Genomic DNA, 20,725 nt, shown 5'->3' on the forward strand with positions numbered 1-20,725 from the left:
CGCGTTAAAGGACTTAATGTTATAACTCGAGGTGTTGGTATTGTTTTGGTTTAAGGCTTGGGCTATTGCGGCGGCCATTTCCTGGGAACGTTGCTGTCTACGCATGCGCGAGGCTTCTCTTCTCTGAAATCGGCGAGATAGCGGAGGCATTCTATAAAAGTTTTAATTTTAGTTAATATCTTGGTTTTAGCGCAAAGTTTTAATCTTATAAAGCTTGGTTTCACGGAGTTAGATACTATCAAAAGTTAAAAGTAAAATAAATGACCCTAAATGCAGACTTAATAAGGGTAACCAATTCGAATCAAGAATCGACGATTCATGTATCACCATGACTTTCCGAATTCCCAATTTAAAATATACGGGCAAACGAGTATTGGAGATTGACGATTCATGTATCACCATGACTTTCCAATCTTCAATATAAAATATACAAGAAAATGAGTATTGGAGGTTGACAATTCATGTATCACCATGACTTTTCAAGTCTCCAACCTCAGAACATAATTGTAAATGGAAATTGAAAATCAACTATTCATGTATCACCATGACTTTTCGGATTTTCAAATCCCACAAACGAATATGTAAGTAAAATCAATAAAAATCGAAATTCAACAAAAATCGAAATATCGCGAAATAAAATCATATACTGCGCAGGCGCGAGCATATTCATAAATAACGAGTAATTAACAATAAGCGCGCAAACATGAGATTTCTCTCATGCGCGAGAAGGGACTCTTAGGTATTCTAGGCCGTTACGTCTAACCACCTATCCTAAAGTCAACGAGCTCTGATACCAATCTGTAACACCCCGACCGAAGGCGGATTATACATCGGGGCGCCACATATTGCTTCATTACTCGCGACACTATTGGTGTCAATATTTATTAATACACATTTTATCGCGCACGCGTAGCGGGGACAAAGATAACATGAATCAACATAAATCAATATTATAAAGCATAATATTCGAACAACAATAACATGTCTTGATACATTTTAATCTAGGTCCAAAATAAAAGAACTTCCTACGTGTCCACAAGCTTCGAAGCAGCTACCGCAAACCTGAACATGTGTTAAAATAAACGTCAAACACTTGCGTGTTGGTGAGAAATCAAGTTTAAATACAATACATAGATAATCATAAATCTGCGCGCAACATGTGTATATCTGATGTTTAACAAGGGTGTAATCAGATTGTGATCAAGCCTAAGATAGATAGATCATAGCTCATAGTTCAATCCGTGCTCCCAATTGAGCACAAAAACGAGAAAACATCTGTGCAAGTGTAAACAAAGAAAACCGTAAACGATAGGTCTCCCGTGTTCAACTAATGGTACCAACGGAACTGCGGAATAGGCCGAACAAAGCGGTTAATGATACACACATACAAATAAACAGCCAAGTAAACGTCCTCAACACATGGGATACTGCGCGACTAAAGTTCATAAACAGTTTAAGACTCAAGTTTTGTACAAACACATGAACATCCCAAAACATTAAAACTAAAAAGGGATTAGGTACGAGATAACTCACATGATAAACGATGCGGTGATAGATAAAGCAAGAACCAACTTTAAACAAGCACAAGTTAACCTATAAATAAGATTATTGTTTTAATGATTTGTTTTAAGTCTTGATTATAAGTTAGCATAATTAATAAGTAAATTATAATATATATTACCGGAAAAGCAGGAAGAACAAGGAGGAAGACGGAGGCAGAGAGGAAGACGGCAGAGAGAGCAAGGAGCAAGAGAACAGGAGAGATTAAGTGTTTTGTGTGTGATGTGTTATGAAATATTATTATTATTTATAGAAAAACCCTAGGAGACATAATCCCTAGAAAAGGGGAAAAGATCTCAAAAAGCAAAAGATATCAAAAAGCATAAGAATCCAAAAGCAAAAGATATCAAAAGATATGGCAGCTGCAGGGGGCAAGATAAAGCTGACAGGGAACAGTAACAGGCATGGCGGGTCAGATAAAGGTACTGGTCAAGCATGGCAAAAGCAGATCTCAAAAGATAATGTCAGTCACTTTTTCTACCAACCAATGGGGGTTGGTACGCATGCTGCGCCGAAAGTAACTATTCAGACATTAGATAGGTTAGGTCAACAGCACAGAAGATAAGACAACACAAAGCATACAGGCTGGAATAAACAGAAGATACAAGGGTTAAGCGCGGGAAGGCTGAGTGCGCGAGCGCGAAGGCTGGCACAACAATCCTTAGCGCACTGCGGGAAGAATCACAAATCCTTAGCGTGCTGCGTGAAGAACAAGAATTCTAAGCGCATCGCGGGAAGAACATGCATTCTTAGCGCGCTGCGAGAAGAGTTCTCTTCACGCATCGCAGGAACAAGATGTCTTCACGCAGGCTTCCATGTAAGGAGTCTGGCGCGTGGAGCTGCAGACATCCTTAGGCGGGAAGAACCAAAGGACAAGCAAAGAGGAGGGAAACAAGGCGTAAGGGCGGGACGGCGACAAGAGGGAAAAGAAGGCGGAAAGAGAGAAGGAAGAGGGAGGGGACGGCGGAAAGAAAGAGAGAGAAAGGGGCGGGAAGGAAATATATATTATTATTAAAAATAAAGCATAAGTATAAATATTAAATAATAAAAGAGAGATCGGGTCAGAGAAACGGGTACCTGGGTCGGGTCGGATCGGGGCAGATGTCACAATAAATACAAAAATAAACCATAATATTTAAATTTGGTACCGGTACCCTTTTTTACCGAAAAAGTACATGTACCCGTAAGTACCAAATACCGAATTTAATTCTAAAATAGACGTTGTGTATAATGTGTGACATTAATGTGGATACATTTCAACTTTAAATGGTCATTGATTGCGAGGGGGGGGGGGGGGTTTAAATACCAGGATGAACTGCTAATGATGTGTTCAAGCTACTAGAACACACATGTTAAATCCCGTCCTAGACTACAAAAGGAACAAGTTAAAGATGGTGAATCGTCACAGAATACCAAGGTCACAACTAGTAAGCCTCAACCATGTATCATTTCCAATGGTATAAATTTGCACCCACACACTACACCTCAGGACCCGTATAACTCAATAATGTCATCAAATATTGATGGCATCGACAATGGCTTTGATATCTCCTCAAATGAAGTCTCATCACCCCCAGTATCCGGTGACAAAATTCACGAGTAATTGGACGAGTTATTTGACGACTAGGAGAAGGCCATTGTGAGTGATATAAAGCGTTACAAATGAACAGAACACCGCGAACAAAATGTTATCACAATAACAGAAACCAACACAGGAAATTATACTATCTTACTGAAAACATAAGATCTATTTTTTTCCTCATAAAACTGTCATAGGTACTCAAACCATGCTTAGAAACTAGGCCACACGCATCAAACACACATCTTCCTCAGAAGCAGCCTCTAAACGATGGTAGTCAATGCCAAAGCAAGAACACAGTTTACAATAGAATGATATCTCCTCCGGGCGCATTTTCCAAAATGAAGGCATCTTCCGTGAGTGAATAATACTCATAACACCAGCCATCTCTGCTGGCGAGAGTTTGACATCCGGATCAATCCCCAACACCTCAACCCGTTTTCCAATAGGGGTGAAATTGTCCATACGATATCTAGGTGTACTCGTCGTGTCATAACCATCAATCTGATAGCTGGGATCGTCCCAATCGCTGAAACATGAAAAAAATAAAATAATTATTATTATTATAATAGTAAAAGAACTATTTATAGAGAAAAAAGGGCTTACTAGTTCCAGCCAGTTGGCAGATGACAGTGCAAGTAAGTGCTAAAAAACTCAATTTTATCCTCAACAGTTCTCAAAGCTATCCGACAGTTAGTTGTGTTCATGATATCAACCGCTTCCTTAACCAATTTTAGATTCTTACCCTTTGAACAGTCCTACACAGCATGAAGATTTTAGTCTAAGTTGTTCATTCATTAAATTAATGAGGCAATTAAGTGATATATCCCTCATATTAACTAGCTCTTTTCTCTCATAGTCTCAAACTAAAATTAATCGGTTCTTGTTTAAATTGGCTTGTCATTATTAATATTGGTGCATGTATCTATGAGTGTATAGTTGTATACATTGGGGTGTAAACCAACGAAGTTGTCTTTAAGCCACTCGAGACCGCCTCGCTAAAAGGTTGAATCAAGCGGACCGCCTCGCTAAAAGGTTGAATCAAGCGGGCTTAAACAAACTCAAGTCTAAACTGAAACATAAAAATAAGTTTCTTCATAAATGAAGTTGAGCCCGAGCTTCTCTCATCGAGCTCGATCGAGTTGCCTTACTAGCCTTAACTAAGCTATCATTTATATAGTTATTATGCTAGTTATGTTTTAATATAACTAAATTATACAAAAATAATTTTTATATGCAAAGCGAAACCCGGGGTGACCTGAAGTCGAGCTCAAGCTCAACTCAACTCGTTTACACTCATAGTAACCACTACTCATATTGAAAACCCTTTTTAAATATATGAAACAATCTACCAAAGTGTGTTTGATAGGCAGTGTGAGAGTCAATGCGTGCTTGTGTGTAAACCGGTTGGTAGTTTGATGTTGATAGCTCGAGGTGATTATCGATGTCAACATAGATGATGGTGATAGAAAATGAGACCGTTTATGTGCACCCGAGTATGTACTCATGGTTAATAACCAACCATGGGAATAAAGTATACTGTATTAACTTAATTATGACGTTATTCGGTTTTTAAGTTCTGTCTGTCCGACGGATGAACAACTGGGATGTCCGGTTCGATGACCGCTTGAGTTCTCACAATGTTAGTTTTCTACATTGTTGTCATAAGTAAAAATATTGACTGTTCAATAGCGAAATGTGGATTAAAATGCACATGATGTTTGTTTTGTTTTGTTTTTTTATTTTTTTGGGATGTGGATGGTGACCAAACTCCAAAGATTTTAGTACTTAAAGGGAGCACTGATTCATTGAAAAAAAAATACATGTATTAATGCATATAGTACAAGATAGTGAAACAACATATCACCATGAAAAGTAGGATTTCTTTTCTTTCCAAAGGGTTGAAATTGAAATAAATCATTATATTTCAAAATCAAATAATTATTTTAGTAAATATACATGTATATGGCATGCAAACATGTACCCATAGTTCTTCCATCTGATCAAACATGTGAATAATGGTAACCAAATACTGAAATAGAGCTATCTCCGAGAATGAGATTTTCAAGCCCTGAGCTAACTCTGGAAAAGGGAGTCTTATATATAATTTATTTTTCTTTGAAAAATTAACGATAATTGTAATAACAATAACTAAGTTATTGTAGCAATCGACGATCTAGCTTCTAGTTCGCATAAGCGGATTTTTGTTCGAACATTCTCAAACTAGGGCATGAAACAAAAACAGGTTTGTTCAATCTAATATCGTAATGTTAATTGTGGGCAAAACAAAATGGGTATTCAATTTTCACTATTGGGCCCTATTAGTTTATTAAGAAACAGATTGGGCTTATAAAGTTAACTTACAAGTTGGCGTACAAACCGGGTATTTTCAGGAACCGGTTCTGGGTATGGTCAACAAAAGTTAAAACCGGGTTCGGGTAGGAACCGGTTCTTTGTATAGTCGGGTATTTGATCGGGTTTTGACCGGTTCCATCGGGTTTTTTTTTTCGGGTTTCAGGTATGGTTGGGTCGGGTATTGACCGAGTATTGGTGAAAACGGTTCTTCCGGGTCCAAGTCGGTTCCGGTTCTGGGTGCAGTTCTGAGAGGAAACCCAAAGCCTGGTCCATACCCGCGGGTAGGGTAGGATCGGGTCCAGTTCCGGGTAGAAACCGCCAGGTCGGGTCCGGAACCGGTTTTTTTTGTGCACCTCTACTTGTATGTATGTATTATTTGTTATTGTTTTAAGATTTAGTAATTATATCTATGTAAAATTATATACATACATATAACTTTTTCTAAATTTCGGGGCTCTGCGATAGCAGACCCTAAGCAGTGGCATAGGTCTGCTTAGCCTCAGGGCCGACCCTACAATTTTGTTAGCTCGAATTGTACTATAAAGAATCAGTCTACCATAAACTTAACAAGTTCTATCATCTATTCACGATTGAGAAACCTTGTTTGTCAATATGTACAAAAATGAAATATATATTTCGGGCATGTTTGTAACGCTTAACATCATTTACTACAAGTATCAAATCTCAATCACGTGGTTTTAACTATCAAGCATTAAAAAGAAGCACATGAAGTTTGGTAAGTTCATATTGATCATAAGATAAAAGTTTGGGGGTAGAGAAATGTACTATTTAATATGAAAATGACAAGAAAGAATTGTTGATATTAACGCCAAAAATAGTTTTAATTTTTGTATCGATCACGATCTTTTTTTGTGTATGAAGTTATTTATATTATGTATAAGGTAAGGTGTAACTAGAAAGGTCAAAATAAATCTACAGTCATTCGTGTAGTATGCAACTATGCATTGTCATGTTACCACCAACTTTTATAATTAATATATATAAATAAAAGTACTTTTTTTAATAGTTTAATATTTTATATTTAGTATATATTTGAATGATAGAATATCAAATAGCTAAAAAATAGAAAACTAAAAATATAAATAAAGCGTTACATAAATAAAAATAAAATTTTACGTGCATAAATAAAAAAAAACACTATAAATAAAATTCAAACGTTACATAGATGGTTAATTACTTCCGGCGGTAATCGACATTAAAATTATGTATCTCATTTATTATACACCGACCATCGATCTTTATTATATCAAGACCATCGTAATCCGACTCGTCATCTGCTTACAATCTTCTTGAACTGGAACGTTGTCCGGTTCGACAACCCGTGCATCGAGTAACCAATGGGGTTAGAAAAAATCTTTTCGGCCATTTAAAAACAGTAATATATTATAAACCTTTTATATATACATATATAATTTCCTTTAGAGGTTGAATTATATACTTTTTTCGTTTTATAAAATGGGTCCACCGGCCTCCTCGTCCATATTTGGGTTTTGGAATTATGGACTTCTCCCCTACATTGTTGGGTGTCCACTTTTCTCTCGTTCGTTCCTAGGCATTGTCATGAGTGCGACGTTGTGGAAGCTATGATGAATAACAAAACCAGTAGAACTTGTAATGATTGCCATAATTAATGTTAATTTCCGAAACACTAAAATACTCTCTAGAATTGGCAAGTAAATTTGATAATAATGTGGTTACTATAATTAGTAGGTATATACGTAGAGTTTTTAATCAAAACAGGGAGGGGGGAAAGTATTTACTAAAATGGGTAATTTGAAAATATTTACCAAAATAAGTTTTATTCATAAATTTATATTTCTCAATGTTGTCCCTTTAAGAAAGGTTTATAGGTTAAATCCCAAACATAAAATGTCAGCCCAAAACACAACTCTGGTGAGTGAAAGAGTATAAACCCACATTTATTGTCCATAGAACGGATGCGAGACAAATACCCTATTTTGCAATGGCTTTGCTTGTAATAATCGACCCTCTTTAAGGGCCAATGTCCTCGTTGACCATGGCCTCGTTGGTCACACTTGGCTCCCTCGAAGCCGCCACTATGTGAGCAACTACTCCGAGTTTGGCTCTGATTCAACTGACTTCTCTTGTTTAAGCTCTAGCTATACATTATCATCTCCATATACAGGCATCGCCTGCCTTTGTGATATTATGTTGATATCGTTACACAGAATCAACGCCTTTGATCATAAACGCCAATATATATTTTCACCGAAAATCAAATCTCATTGAGCTTTTGCTTCCGCATCTTCGCTTTTGTTGTCTCAAAAATCAAATCTGTGTTGATTTCTTGTAGGAGCATAAACAAACAACTGTTACACATATGAAATGGTTATGCAGGTCCGGCGAACGAGTATATGTCTTATGAGCGACGAATGATCATATGGCTAGTATTATGTTTTTGATTGATGAAATAATGTATGATGTGGTCAACAACGAAAAGATCACAAGGCCATAATGACAATTTTCCGCCTCATCATGCAATCTATAATGTGAATGGCTCTATGTATCATATATATACTAGCATATTAGAACCCGAATTAAGTGCTTCATATTTCAATATAATACTTCTTAGCATATTAATTAGAACTTATTAAGTGTTATTAAGTGTAGTGTTACAATCATCCAAATTTTGAAATTCAAACATCATTGTATCCTTAGGGAGAGAAAGATAGAGTAGGGCTACTTAATGAGCAAGTCGAGCTAATTAAGCCAGCTTCAGCTTGGATCGAAGTTATATGAGTTAGCTTGGCTTGAACACATACAAAGGTCAGCTCGTTTAGATTAATTCGGTAGATTCATGAACAAGTTTGATAGGATTTCTCATCAGTTGGGGGGGGGAGGGGGGGTTAAATGACAAGCGAGTGGTGCAACTGCAGCTCCCACATCGAACAATAAGGGTACATATCGAACAAACTGTTGCGAGGAACATTCACCTACAACACCATCATTAAAGAGATATCATCAACAATATCCATAAAACTTGTTGATGCAGAATTCTCTCTTTATTAGAATTATGATTTTTAATATCTTTTATTATTTTTTTTTTTATCTCGTTTCCTAGTTTATCTTTTTCGTTTAGTATAAATAGGGTGTTAGGGTTTATTGTTTAGTCAGTTTTTGATTGAATTTTAATTATAAGAACTTTGTTCTTGAACCATTGGTTCAATTTTATCGTCTTTGTTAATCATGAGTCTCTCGAGCCATTGATCGCTTCAAAACTGCATCACTTGCTTTATGAATAAATGCTTTATACCGCAAGTACAGTATCACAAAAGTTGCATATGACATAACAGAGCCGGTAGGAGGGAGGAGATCAGAGGTGGTGATCCGGTGAAGAAGAAGCTGATAACATATTTTTTTCTTCACTTTCTATACTCTCTATATTTTCACGGTGTTATCATTTGGCCTTCCGTGTGTCTTTTATTTATGGTTCAAACAGAATCTATTTAATTAATATTTTTTTTTATTTTTTTTTGAAATTAAAAAGATTAATATTTGTATTTTCCATTACAAATAAAATAATATTTGTTGGTTCTCTTTTTATTAGAATAGAACATAGTACTTTAAAATTACACCTAGCTTATTTTCTATTACAATTAGACTTAGAACCATTATTACTTACACTGTTTTATGGTTTGGTTAGTTAAAACGTCACGTCTTTGTCACGTAGGCAATAAACCTTTAACCAACTTAAAAATCAAGTGTAGCGGAGGGAGCAGCTATTTCTTGAAAGAAAAACTGGGAATTTCAACGAATCTTTGCATGCTTGGAGCGCCATTCATTTGGTGTGGGAGGGGGGGGGGGGGGTCGGTGACGGCTTGGCGTCAGCTTTAAATATGGGTTGTGGTGGCGTTTGGTGTCCACCTTGTCTGCAAGGCATGTGGGTGGCGTCCAAACATCCACCATAACACTTAGTCGATCTTATCCCTACTCTATGATATATACAAGGCTACGTCCTTTATTATTTATTGTTTTTCTTAGGGACGTCATTAAATGAATGTAATTGCATCGTCTTTAACCCACCAGGGGCGGACATACAATAATAGGAGGGGTAGCCTCCGCTACCCCTCAACGTTCTACCGGTAGTGTAAAAAAAAAAAAATTTTAGTCGGTTTCGTGTTTCGTTACCCCTGAACACAACATAACGTTACCCCTGAACAAAAAATAACGTTACCCATATGTATTTTAAACCCAACTAATTTAATAATTAAACCCATCAAATTGACAAAAGCCAAGCCCAAAACAAAAAACCCAAATAATAATAATAAAGCCCACTACAGCCCAAAAAAAACCCAATCTTGCACTGTAGCAGCCTACGCATTCATACATTCAGTAATCTAATCACCCACTGTAGCTGCCCAGACCAGTTCGCCTCCGTCCGCTTCCGCCGCCAGTCCACCGCCAGCAGTCCGTCTTCGCCGCCAGTCCACCGCCAGCAGTCCGCCACCACTCCATCTTCGATTCTTCCTGGTAAGCACTAAGATTTATTGTGTATTTGTATTTAGGGATTTTGCCATTTTGGGTTATGTTTAAATTGAAATTAATTTGGGATTTAGGGTTTACGTTTAAATTGGAATTGATTAGGTATTTAGCTTTTAGTTTTATGTCTAAATTGGAATTGCTATGTCTAAATTGGAATTGATATTTGGTTTTTGGTTAGGAACTTTGAAGATGAGTAAACAATCTCTTATTAGCAACATTTTTAAACGTCAAAGAAAAGAAACCGATGACATCGGTTCCCCACCAAGTTTAAATATTCCAACTTCAAGTTCAATACGGTTAATGATTTGCAAGAAAATGAAGATACCGGCCCAAGTTCAAATATTCCTTCGGCTTCAAGTCCTTCAATACGTTCAAAAGTCAATTTGGATGATCTTTCTTCGGATCCCGCTGATAGACCACCTATTGCTAGTTATCATCCTAATCAAATAGATGACATAAGAAGGGCATATCTTGTTAAAAAGGCTTTTCAACCACGTGGTCATGACTTTAAATGGACAAAATATTCTAGTGGCCGGAGACGTTTTAATGTCAAATGGTTTGATGCATATGATTGGTTGGAGTATAGCACTAAACAAGAAAAGGCATATTGCTTATGTTGTTACTTATTTAATGAAAGTGTTGGTAATCAAGGTGGAAGAGAGACTTTTGTTAGTGGAGGCTTTTGTAATTGGAGTAAACCGGGTGCCTTAAAGGAACATGTTGGGGAAGTTAATAGTGCTCATAATAAAGCGATGCAAAAATGTGGCGATCTTTTGAACCAAAAGCGATCCTATGAGGCGAATGTCACTAAGCGTAGTAATGAAGAAAAGATTGCAAATTGGTATCGATTATTGGGTTCTGTTCGTAGTTCTAGATTCTTGTTAGAAAATAGTTTATCATTTCGTGGACATAATGAATCTGAAGACTCTTTTTCTAAAGGTCTTTTTCTTGCGGTTTTAAAGTTGATTTGTGAGAACAACCCGGATATTGGTAAGTATTGTTTAGGGAATGCAAAAAAGAATAATAAGTTAACAGCTCCATCAATACAGAAAGAGATTATCGATTGCTTTGCGAAAGAAGTAACCAAAAAGCTGTGTGAAGAGATTATAAGATGATGTGTTTGGGTTGTTAGCCGATGAGTCTAGTGACGTGTCTCAAAAAGAACAAATGGTCGTAGTTTTGAGATATGTTGATAAACGTGGGGTTTTTAAAGAGAGTTTAATTGGAGTTGCTCACGTAAATAATACATCTTCTGCAACTCTTAAAGATGCCATCGTTTCTTTATTATCAAATAACCAGTTGAGCATTGATCAAGTAAGTAATACGTTTAATACTTTTGTTACATAAACTTTAAATTATGTATCTTATAGTTTATAATTGTTTACACAGGTAAGGTGTCAAGGTTATGATGGTGCAAGCAACATGCGAGGAAAGTTTAATGGATTAAAAGCTTTGATTTTAAGAGATAATCCATCAGCACATTACATACATTGCTTTGCTCATCAACTTCAGTTAGTGATTGTGGTTGTTGCAAAAAAACATACCGGTGTTAAAGAATTTTATGAATTTCTTGGCATGGTTGTTAATACGGTTGGTGCTTCTTGCAAAAGAAAAGATATGATGTTGGAGTTAAAAAAAGAGAGAGTGGAAAATGAAATTCTTCGTGGTGAGATTAAAACAGGAAAAGGATTAAACCAAGAGGTTTCCCTTGTACGAGCCAGATACACGCGATGGGGTTCTCATCATAGAACAATCACAAGTTTGTTAAAATTATTCCCGGAAGTTATTGAGGTACTTAAATTTATTGAATTAGATGGAGAGAGTGTGCAACAACGATCCAATGCCAAAGGTATTCTATCCTATTTTATGAAACTTGAATTTGTGCTTTATATACACTTGTTGGAAGAAATTTTAGGCCTCACAAATGCTCTAGCAAAACATCTTCAAAAAAAGAGTCAAGATTTGTTAGAAGCGGCTAAGTTGATAAGCGGGATAAATTGAGCATTGAATAATCTAAGACAAAACGGATTTTGACAGGATGTTGGCAAAAGTGACATCTTTTTGTGAAAAAAACAAGATTGAGATGTTAGATATGGCGGAAAGTTATGGTAATCAAAAAAACCGAAAGAATACCATTACTAATCGACATCATTTTGAGGTTGAAGTTTTTAATACGGTTTTGGATATGCAAATTCAAGAACTTGGAAATAGATTTAGTGAGGTCTCAACTAGTTTGTTAGAGAATATGTCGGGTTTAAATCCTTGTGATTCGTTCTCTAAGATTGACATATCTAAGATAGTGACTTTTTCAGAGATGTATCCGAACGATTTTACTAACGAAGAAAGAGGGTGTATTTCGGGTGATCTTACAACCTTTTATTACACTTTAAAGGAAGATGAGAAATTTGCAAATCTTGGTGGAATGGTTGATCTTGCTCGTGTAATGGTGGAAACCGGAAAACACACAACTTTTCCTTTGGTTTATCGAATATTGAAGCTAGCGTTGGTGTTATTGGTTGCAACTGCAACTGTTGAAAGATGTTTTTCTAAAATGAAGCTTATCAAGACAGATTTGCGCAATCGAATGGGTGATGAGTATTTGAACAATGCTTTAATTTGCGCGGTCGAAAGAGAAACGTTTGATAAAGTAAATGAAGAATATGTAATGACTTGATTTCAAGCGTTCAAAAACCGAAGAGGAGAAATTTACAGCCCATGTGTTTAATTTATTTGTTGTCGTTTTTTTATATTTGTTTTGTTAGCATTGTATGACATATGGAAAAAAAAAAAATTTTGGAGCGTTACCCCTAACTTTCAAGTCTAGATCCGCCACTGTAACCCACAATTTGTAACTGCCTTCCTTCTAGTTTTTATTGCTTTTATATAAGTTCTTTATCTTATATTGTTCTCGATTTGCAATTTTTTGTTCAAATCTTTGTTAATAAAAAAATTGTTAGCAGTATTATTCTATTTACTCAAAAATCAAAGTAGAACACTTTTCTTTGTACGTGCATGATTTTCACATATGTTTTAAGCAGGGCGGATCTATGAAGGGTTGAGGGGTAGCCCGGGTTACCCCTCAACCTTGTCGATAAGGTGTATAATTAGTGTAAGTTTTATTGTTTTCTTCTATGTTTTACGTATAGGTTACCCCTGAGAGGCTGAAACAAAAAGAAAGTGAATTGTAAAGTTTGTATTACCGGATTTCTTTTTCGGTCGCGGAATTGCAGGTTGCAGGAGCAGCAAGATATTCATGGAAATGCATATTGTTGAAGAAGAAGAAGAAGAAGAAAGTAAAAAAGAAAAGTCTTTATTTTAATTTTAATGAAGAAAGTAAATTTATTAGAACTATAAAAGTTTAAAATGACAGCAGTAGACTTAGTAGTTGGTAGTACACTTTATTTAATATTTATTATATTTAGTTATTATTTATAAGTAATAAAAGTGATTGAGCATTAAGAATAAAGAGTTTATTATTTTAGTAACGTATCATTTTATTGATTTTTATTTAGTTCATTTTTTTTTTCTAATTTTGGTGGCATTTTTATTTACTCACAAATTTTTCAACTATTTTATGAAAAAAAAACCATAATAGTAAGTATTTAACATATTTTTAATACCAATAATCATTACCCAGAAAGGTAATAGAGGTTTAATTGTTAGAAATGTTTGTTATTAACGTAAACCAATTATTAACAATGAATATACGAAAAAGTAAGCATTTGATAAAATGTTTTTGGCATACACATGTGAATGTAAAAGTATTGCTATGAAAACTCATATACTAGTGTTTTATTTGAAAGTTAGATGGCTTTTATCTTTTCATTATATGATCCGAACTAGTTCGATTTTCTTTTTTTTAACATTTAAGGATAAATTGATAACTCAACCCCCCCCCCCCCCCCCCAAACAAATCAACGCCTCTACGTCTAAATTTGTTTTTTTTTGTTCTCTCTGAAGTATTCTTCTAGATACGCCACTGGTTTTAAGATTTTACATTTTCTTTGTATTCATTGTGAGGTTAAAAACTTGTAGTATGAAGATTACAAGTTAACCTTTCTAACCAATAGTTCATGTATTTATTTCGTATGTTTCATTAAATAGAATATGAACATGTAAAAACTTGTTGAGACAATAAAACACACACACACACGCAAAAAAAGCTTAATTATAACTAAGGAGCTGAAATATTGGCAAGCCTTGATTTAGATTGGGCTACATATATTGTAATCGTTTATTGAATGGAATGATGAGTTAAGTATTTACCATTATCTTACAGTGTTTTTATCATGTCTGTTGATAAAACACGTTTTTAAACTTTTAGCTCACCTTATTGTGGATACGCTTAGGTTGAAATTTTGCAAAGCCGAGAGGTTTTGGTGCATCGATCGTATCTTGTTTTACACACAACAAATATGATTTAATGTAAAGTCCGGACATCCAGTTTTTTCAATTGAGTTTTGATCAAGAATTAATGTTGATTTTGCATTTTGCTAGTACTAGGAACAACAACCTAAGTACGATACACGGTTTAATATCTACAGGCACAAATCTATGTTAAAATTAAATATGATGAGGGGAGAAAGAACAACCATACTACCTGCCTAATATGGCACATGAGTTATAAGTTTGATCTATTAATCTTTTGTGACTAGAATGTTGGATCAATTAATATCCCCTCACGTACACACATTTGATGATGTTAGTACATATTCATTTTGGAATAAAATACTAATTTTACTAAGCAAGTTATTATTCTTTTTAACATAAACAAATTATAAAGATAAATAAATAAAAAAAGATCAAATGAGAGGGCAATCACCGAAGGAAAGATTCGTCGGCAAGCCCTTAGTGAAGGCAACGCTTGTTGGTAATCAATCGGTGAAAGTCCGTGAGGAAACTGGTCGAGCGTAAGGACATCACTACCGGATGAACGACTTTGTTAATGGATCTCCAAAAGTTTTTTCATCTACGGATATTAGGATATATGTGTAGTGGAAGTGCTACAATATGTGACGATTTTTGACATGCGGCGCTCGGTAGCGCAGATCTTCAACCCCTTGATCCGATTGACCAAGGTGTACCACCCCTGGATGCACCTCCAAGAATAGAAGGTCATCAACCGGTCAGGATGGGGCTCCACGCCCAGAATGAGGCACACCCACTCAAAGTGGCGGATCTTGGCGATAGCCATCGGGTGTACCTCCGTCAGATGCACGCCGTGCCTCTCCAAGACACGGTATACAAACTTCGTCAATGGGAACCTGAGATTCCCATAAACGAAGAATGCAGCGTACACCCCTATCTTGCCCTGGGGGGCATCGTACACCGTCTGGTGTGGCTCCGGAAACTCAGGCTCGAACGACTCGAGCATGAACTTCCGGACGACGTACCGATAGAGGTCGGCCGAAAGAGCACACTGGCATTCGCCAGCAGTGCTCTTATCGTCTTTATCAGACGTAGACGTCGGGATCTCGACGTGCACGTCAGATTCTTCGGCAGCAGCTTCAAAATCGTAGGTAGAAGACATGGTTTGGAGGGAAAGAAGAGTGATTTCAGGAGAATGCTTGGCAGAAAGTATTCGCCGGAAATCGTTTACAAGAAGAGAAGAGTGAAAGTGTGAATTACAAGAGACCCTCTCCCCCTTTATATACTCATCGCAATTAATGCGATGAGTATAATGCGGAAGAGAGAGAAATCGCAGGTGCAATGAAACTATGACACGTGGCAAAGTGCAAGCTGGCAACAGCTGTTGAAAGGACGCGTGCCATTAATTTCGCGGCCACGCGCCCGAAAAATCGCGCCCACGCGTCTGAAAAAGCGTCTGGAATGACCATGTACTGTCACGTCACCATAACTTCCTGCACGTCCTGACACAGTCAGAAGAAACCGTCGGACGACGTTTCAACAGTTTGGACTGTTCTTATCCTTTCACCAACTCTTCGAATTTCAAAATTTCAAAAAGATTCAAAAGTAAGCGGGAAAATACCCCTTACCTTGGCAACCAAGTAACTGTAAGACAGGTGCGAGTACAGTGTTAAGGCAAAACCCTTCACATACTTAGCACCTGCAGGGAATTGAAGCCAAGAATACCTCGGCGACCAAGTAACTATAAGACGGGTGCGGGTACAGTGTTAAGACAAAACCCTTCACATACTTAGCACCCGCAGGGAATTGACTCCAGGAATACCTTGGAAGTAAAGTAACCGTAAGACGAGTGCGGGTACAGTGTCAAGGCAAAACCCTTCACATACCTAGCGCTCCGCAGGGAATTGAAACCAAGAAGGATCTTCTGGGCAATGCTTGCGGAAACGGGAATAACATCCCCGCATAGCGGGAACGTCGAGAACTACATTGTTTGAAGCTTCAAGATGGAATTGGTGGTTTTAACATAATTGATCACTATGTTCAAAACTACCAAAACCTCATGGAGAATCCACACAAGTGTGACTCAACGCTCCTGACTTGCGATGAGGTTACAGACCTACCCGCATCATACCCAAAGATCAAGCAGGAAAGTCGGGAACTTCTGCAAGTGACATAAGGACTTCCGCGGGAAGAATCCCCATGGAAAACCTTAAAACTAAACCCTTTTCAAAAACCCTTTGCTTAAGTCCAAAAGTTCACCTCACTTATTAAACACTCATGAGAAGAACATTGGACTGGGGGGACTTGAAGAGGTAGGTCCCAGCAGAGCCCAGTTGGACCCACAGGACTCACCTTGAAGAGAGACGTCTGCGCAGAAACCAACTGGATCCGCAGGACCCACCATGCTCAGAGACGTGACGTCCTTACGCGCAGTACGCAAGCTGTTCCCGCAGGAAATGCCTCCCAATGGTGAAGTACTCCGCCTGTTCCCGCAGCTGCGGATACAAGCCATCAGGGAAGGCCACCCGCGCAGCAAGGCTACACGCACAAGGCACTTAGCTCTCAATAATTCAGTAGTCACCTGAAGGAATGAGTAAAGCCGGGAACAATCCCGCACAAAGGCGGGAGGGGGAATACTCCCGCCCAAATGAGCCAGTCCGTACGATACTGGAAGATCTTTTGTACTGTACCTGACGAGGTATGGGCAAAAGATCTGACCAGATATACGACAGCCCATTGACAACAGTATGGCGAGCAGCATGCTCTTGTACTGTATGTCACTATTAGCCGCTACCTACTCACCAACTCCTGTCATACCACATGCATAGCCTACAGTTGGTGGAAAAGGAATAGTACACAGCAGGCCTGGTCACTGTCAGCCGCTGCCTACCCACCAACTACCAGCATGGCACGTGCGTAGGCCACAGTTGGTAGAACAGGAATACTATTCAACCGGCTATACCCTCTTGGAAACCTACATTCGGCTATAAATACCCCAAATGGTATGATCATCTCATCTTATCTTGTATCTTACATCTTATACCTGATATCTGCTCTATCAATATCTTAATATACACTTATATTCAAGAGCAATCTAGTCTGATTCTCACGCCGGAGGGTGGTCACAAGGAGGTACCCCCCCCCCTTCTCAGTGACGAGCTCACGGTGTCTGTTTTGCAGGTTATCAGAAGAACCATCTTTGCCGGGTCTAACCCCTCCTGGGAAACATCTATTTAACCCCCAGATTATCCGTAATCTGCCCGGGGTCGATTAGTGTTTCTTCAGGCGCCATGTTAGCAGTGACGATTTTTATTTTAGGATGTAATAGTTTATAGTCCAATATTGTTCCGTTACATCATATATATATATATATATATATATATATATATATCATATCATATCATATCATATCATATCATATCATTCAATGAACACACCTATAAGAAATAATTAAAACATTTGTATACTCTTCATAACAAATACATATTACAAATAAATTGACCGCATAGTAAGAAAAATAAGTAAACAAATAAAAAAAATGAAGTGAATTACAAACCAGAAGTAAATGGCACATTGGTTGCTGGCAGCCAATTACCTCCGTTAATAAACTTCCTTACGGTGAACTTTGTCGCCTCAGCACCACTAGTGATCACATGAAAACCTTTCCAGTCAACCCGTTTCGAGGTTGATGAACCCAGGCCAGTGTTCTTATACTCACCATAATACAATGTTTTAAGCGCGGAGTCATCACCCCATGACATCCACCCTTCGGGGTCTATCAATTTATCCAGGTTCGATCTCATAAAAACCGTCCTAGAGTATGGTCTCCACGGTCGCCCGAGGTATGTTCTAACTCTGGGGACATCTTTATGGTCGTTAGGGGCCGCGGTGATACGACAATTGTGGATTGAAATGCCCGTGTTTTGGTTTTTATCTGACCGTCCTTGGGCGGTCAACGTGTTGGTCTTCGTCGGTCCTTTACGAGAATAAATGTTGCAGTTTTGAAAAACGGCGGCAGCGTTGCCGAAAATAAAGTCAATGGTGCCGTAAATGTCACATTGGCGGTAAAACTGTCTGTTTGAGTGGGCGTATAATGTGTCTTGGTACCCCTCGAAGCTACATTGGTAAAAGGCTGAAAGATCAGAGCCGCTTCGGAATGCCACGGCCTGGCTTTTTGGCCCCGCGGTGTTTTTGATGGTGATACCTCGACAAATAAATCCGTCTCCAACGACAGCTGAAATTCGTTATAAAAAGATAATAATATTATGCTAGATCTATATAAACATTAATACTGACACACTATTTAGAACCACTTACATGTCTACCATCGTATAGACACGAAAATGGTCATAAAGGGTCGTATGACAAGCGAAAATAATCATATGATTTATAAGAATGTCAAATCATATTGTCCATATGATGTGGTTGACTGGCAAAGAAATAATTTATGTGACCACTGACAAATTAGTTATACGACCTGTATGATTATATTTCACTCTGTCATATAGCAAGATGTGACAAACTCTTTTGTGTGGACATGATTTCACATCATACGGCTTGTATGACATTATGTTTCCCGAATTTGTGTTTGGCTTACCAAGAGTGGCGGATTTATAGGTGGTGCTGCCACCTCTAACGCTTTTACTACCGGTTATTATTGTTTTTCCAATACCATCTCCTACGAGCATTATGTTCTTTAACTTTGAACCAATATCGATATTCTCCTTATAAACACCCGCCTTCACATGAATCACGTATCTTCGGCTCCCAGACCGCTTCCCAGTCGAAGCTAAGGCGGCCCCAATTGTCTTATAGGCGGCAGACCCATCTTTATCCACCACAACATCCGCCTTAGGAGTTTTCGATTGCAATAGCTTCCTATCACCTGGCTTCACCCAAGCCGGAAACCCTATATTATTAGGACTCGGTGCACCAAACACCGACTCCCCTCCTTCATTCATCGCCAACGTGTTGCTAATCAATGCAGACACGTTATTGCTCATCAGCGGCCACATGTGGCCGCTGACACCTAAGTCTTCAAGCCCAGACTCGCACGTGTCTAGGTTTGTGAGAGCAGTGCTAAGCCAGGTTTGCATGTCAACCTGGCTACACTTATGGTCAGGGTCAACGGTCCTGTTGATGTTCATAACCGTATTCTCATAAAGTTCTAAGCAATCGGCCCAAACGGCCTTCTCTTTATCATTACGACATTGTGAGCCTAGTGTTTGAGTGTTAGACCGTGCATGTTCTGCACGGTCTAATATCACCTTTAACAAAGCTTTTAAAAAGTCTGGCTTTTGCTTGATAGAACCATGGTTCGAGTTAGTGTTTGTCAAGAAGTGTATGCATGGTTGGGGGTGGGGTGTTTGGCTACACCAAGATGCGATTTCTGACTTTGTGTTACCACATACACAAGGATGAAAAACACCCACAAACAAAGTTGCTAAAAATAGTAATATTTTCATTGTAGAAGGTGAAGAAAGAATGGTGGTAAAGCATTCCTTGGGTTGCCTTTTATAAGAAGTAAATTGAACCAAAGGGTTGCACCAACACATTAGTTTCTATTTTTATACAATGATGTGTATTTCTATTTATAATTTTATGATTTTATTCCCTTTTTCCTACCATTATTCTTTTTCTAATTTTAAATACTAACTTGTGATTATTAATTGAACATTGTGCATTTGTGCTTACTATTTCAGTTTTATTTATTTTCTTTTGTTTCTTTTTAATTACTTACATTTGATCAATTGATTTGTTTTTATAAATGTGATTTGTTTAATTTTTTTCTTCTTATTTCTACACTGCCTAAAATAATTGTAAATCAAGGATTTAGGCTGTTAGGCTCACAATTATGCAAGAATGATTATTGGATTTTAATTTTTTTGGTTGACTTTGTAAGGAAATTTTAAATAAAATACGACCCACCATAACTCATCTTCGTTTTCATATTTAAAACCAATTAAAGACCATTTATTTCCGTTAATAACAAATAAGGACAACTGCATATTTCCTAACATAAACCGGTTTGGGTTGCCCCCACTAGAGGTGTGCAAACTGGTTTAAAACTCAAAACCGGTTCGGTTTAGTCAACAAAAGTCAAAACCAGTTTATATCAGTTTTGGTTCGGGTTGAAACCGGTTTATTGACCGGGTTACGATTGGTTTCGGTTCGGGTTTTAATCGGCTCGGTTCAGGTTTTGACCGGTTTTTGCCGGTTTCGGTTCGGTTAGCCGGTTTTGGTGGAGAAAATTACAAACCGGTTCCGAATCTACGATTTCAATCGGTTCCAGACCAGTTTCTACATAGTCGATTTCAAACCGGTTTGATTTTCGGGTCG

At 37.7% G+C, this 20,725-nt stretch overlaps 3 protein-coding genes across 3 annotated transcripts; 2 read left to right on the forward strand and 1 right to left on the reverse strand.

Annotated features, from left to right (window-relative positions):
• The first annotated feature begins 10,159 nt into the window (after nt 1–10,159).
• On the forward strand, nt 10,160–11,133 carry LOC143611146 (uncharacterized). Its single transcript, XM_077085432.1, has 2 exons — nt 10,160–10,211; nt 10,331–11,133. Exons 1-2 carry the CDS (start codon nt 10,160–10,162, stop codon nt 11,131–11,133), a joined length of 855 nt encoding a protein of 284 aa, XP_076941547.1.
• A 52-nt stretch (nt 11,134–11,185) lies between these two features.
• On the forward strand, nt 11,186–12,019 carry LOC143611156 (uncharacterized). The gene is made up of 2 exons (XM_077085440.1): nt 11,186–11,332; nt 11,408–12,019. Exons 1-2 carry the CDS (start codon nt 11,186–11,188, stop codon nt 12,017–12,019), a joined length of 759 nt encoding a protein of 252 aa, XP_076941555.1.
• A 5,864-nt stretch (nt 12,020–17,883) lies between these two features.
• LOC143612894 (pectinesterase 2-like) lies at nt 17,884–19,851 on the reverse strand. Its single transcript, XM_077086756.1, has 2 exons — nt 18,984–19,851; nt 17,884–18,620 (listed from the first exon to the last, which is right to left on the reverse strand). The coding sequence occupies exons 1-2, from the start codon at nt 19,849–19,851 to the stop codon at nt 17,935–17,937; spliced, it is 1,554 nt and encodes a 517-aa protein (XP_076942871.1). The 3' UTR covers nt 17,884–17,934.
• Nucleotides 19,852–20,725: the final 874 nt, after the last annotated feature.

The sequence above is a fragment of the Bidens hawaiensis genome, unplaced genomic scaffold (assembly GCF_021521415.1).
Source record: "Bidens hawaiensis isolate Kalapana, Puna unplaced genomic scaffold, B.hawaiensis_p1.1 tig00002236_1, whole genome shotgun sequence".
NCBI classification, from domain to species: domain Eukaryota; kingdom Viridiplantae; phylum Streptophyta; class Magnoliopsida; order Asterales; family Asteraceae; genus Bidens; species Bidens hawaiensis.

What these genes read in the sequence shown, in the direction of transcription:
- LOC143611146 (XM_077085432.1), top strand. Translation starts at nt 10,160, where the DNA reads ATGTCTAAATTGGAATTGATATTTGGTTTTTGGTTAGGAACTTTGAAG. An exon ending in GTTAGGAACTTTGAAGATGA is followed by an intron (nt 10,212 to 10,330) that starts GTAAACAATCTC and finishes ATGATTTGCAAG; the next exon opens with AAAATGAAGATACCGGCCCA.
- LOC143611156 (XM_077085440.1), top strand. Translation starts at nt 11,186, where the DNA reads ATGGTCGTAGTTTTGAGATATGTTGATAAACGTGGGGTTTTTAAAGAG. An exon ending in ACCAGTTGAGCATTGATCAA is followed by an intron (nt 11,333 to 11,407) that starts GTAAGTAATACG and finishes TTGTTTACACAG; the next exon opens with GTAAGGTGTCAAGGTTATGA.
- LOC143612894 (XM_077086756.1), bottom strand. Translation starts at nt 19,851, where the DNA reads ATGAAAATATTACTATTTTTAGCAACTTTGTTTGTGGGTGTTTTTCAT. An exon ending in CTATAAATCCGCCACTCTTG is followed by an intron (nt 18,621 to 18,983) that starts GTAAGCCAAACA and finishes AACGAATTTCAG; the next exon opens with CTGTCGTTGGAGACGGATTT.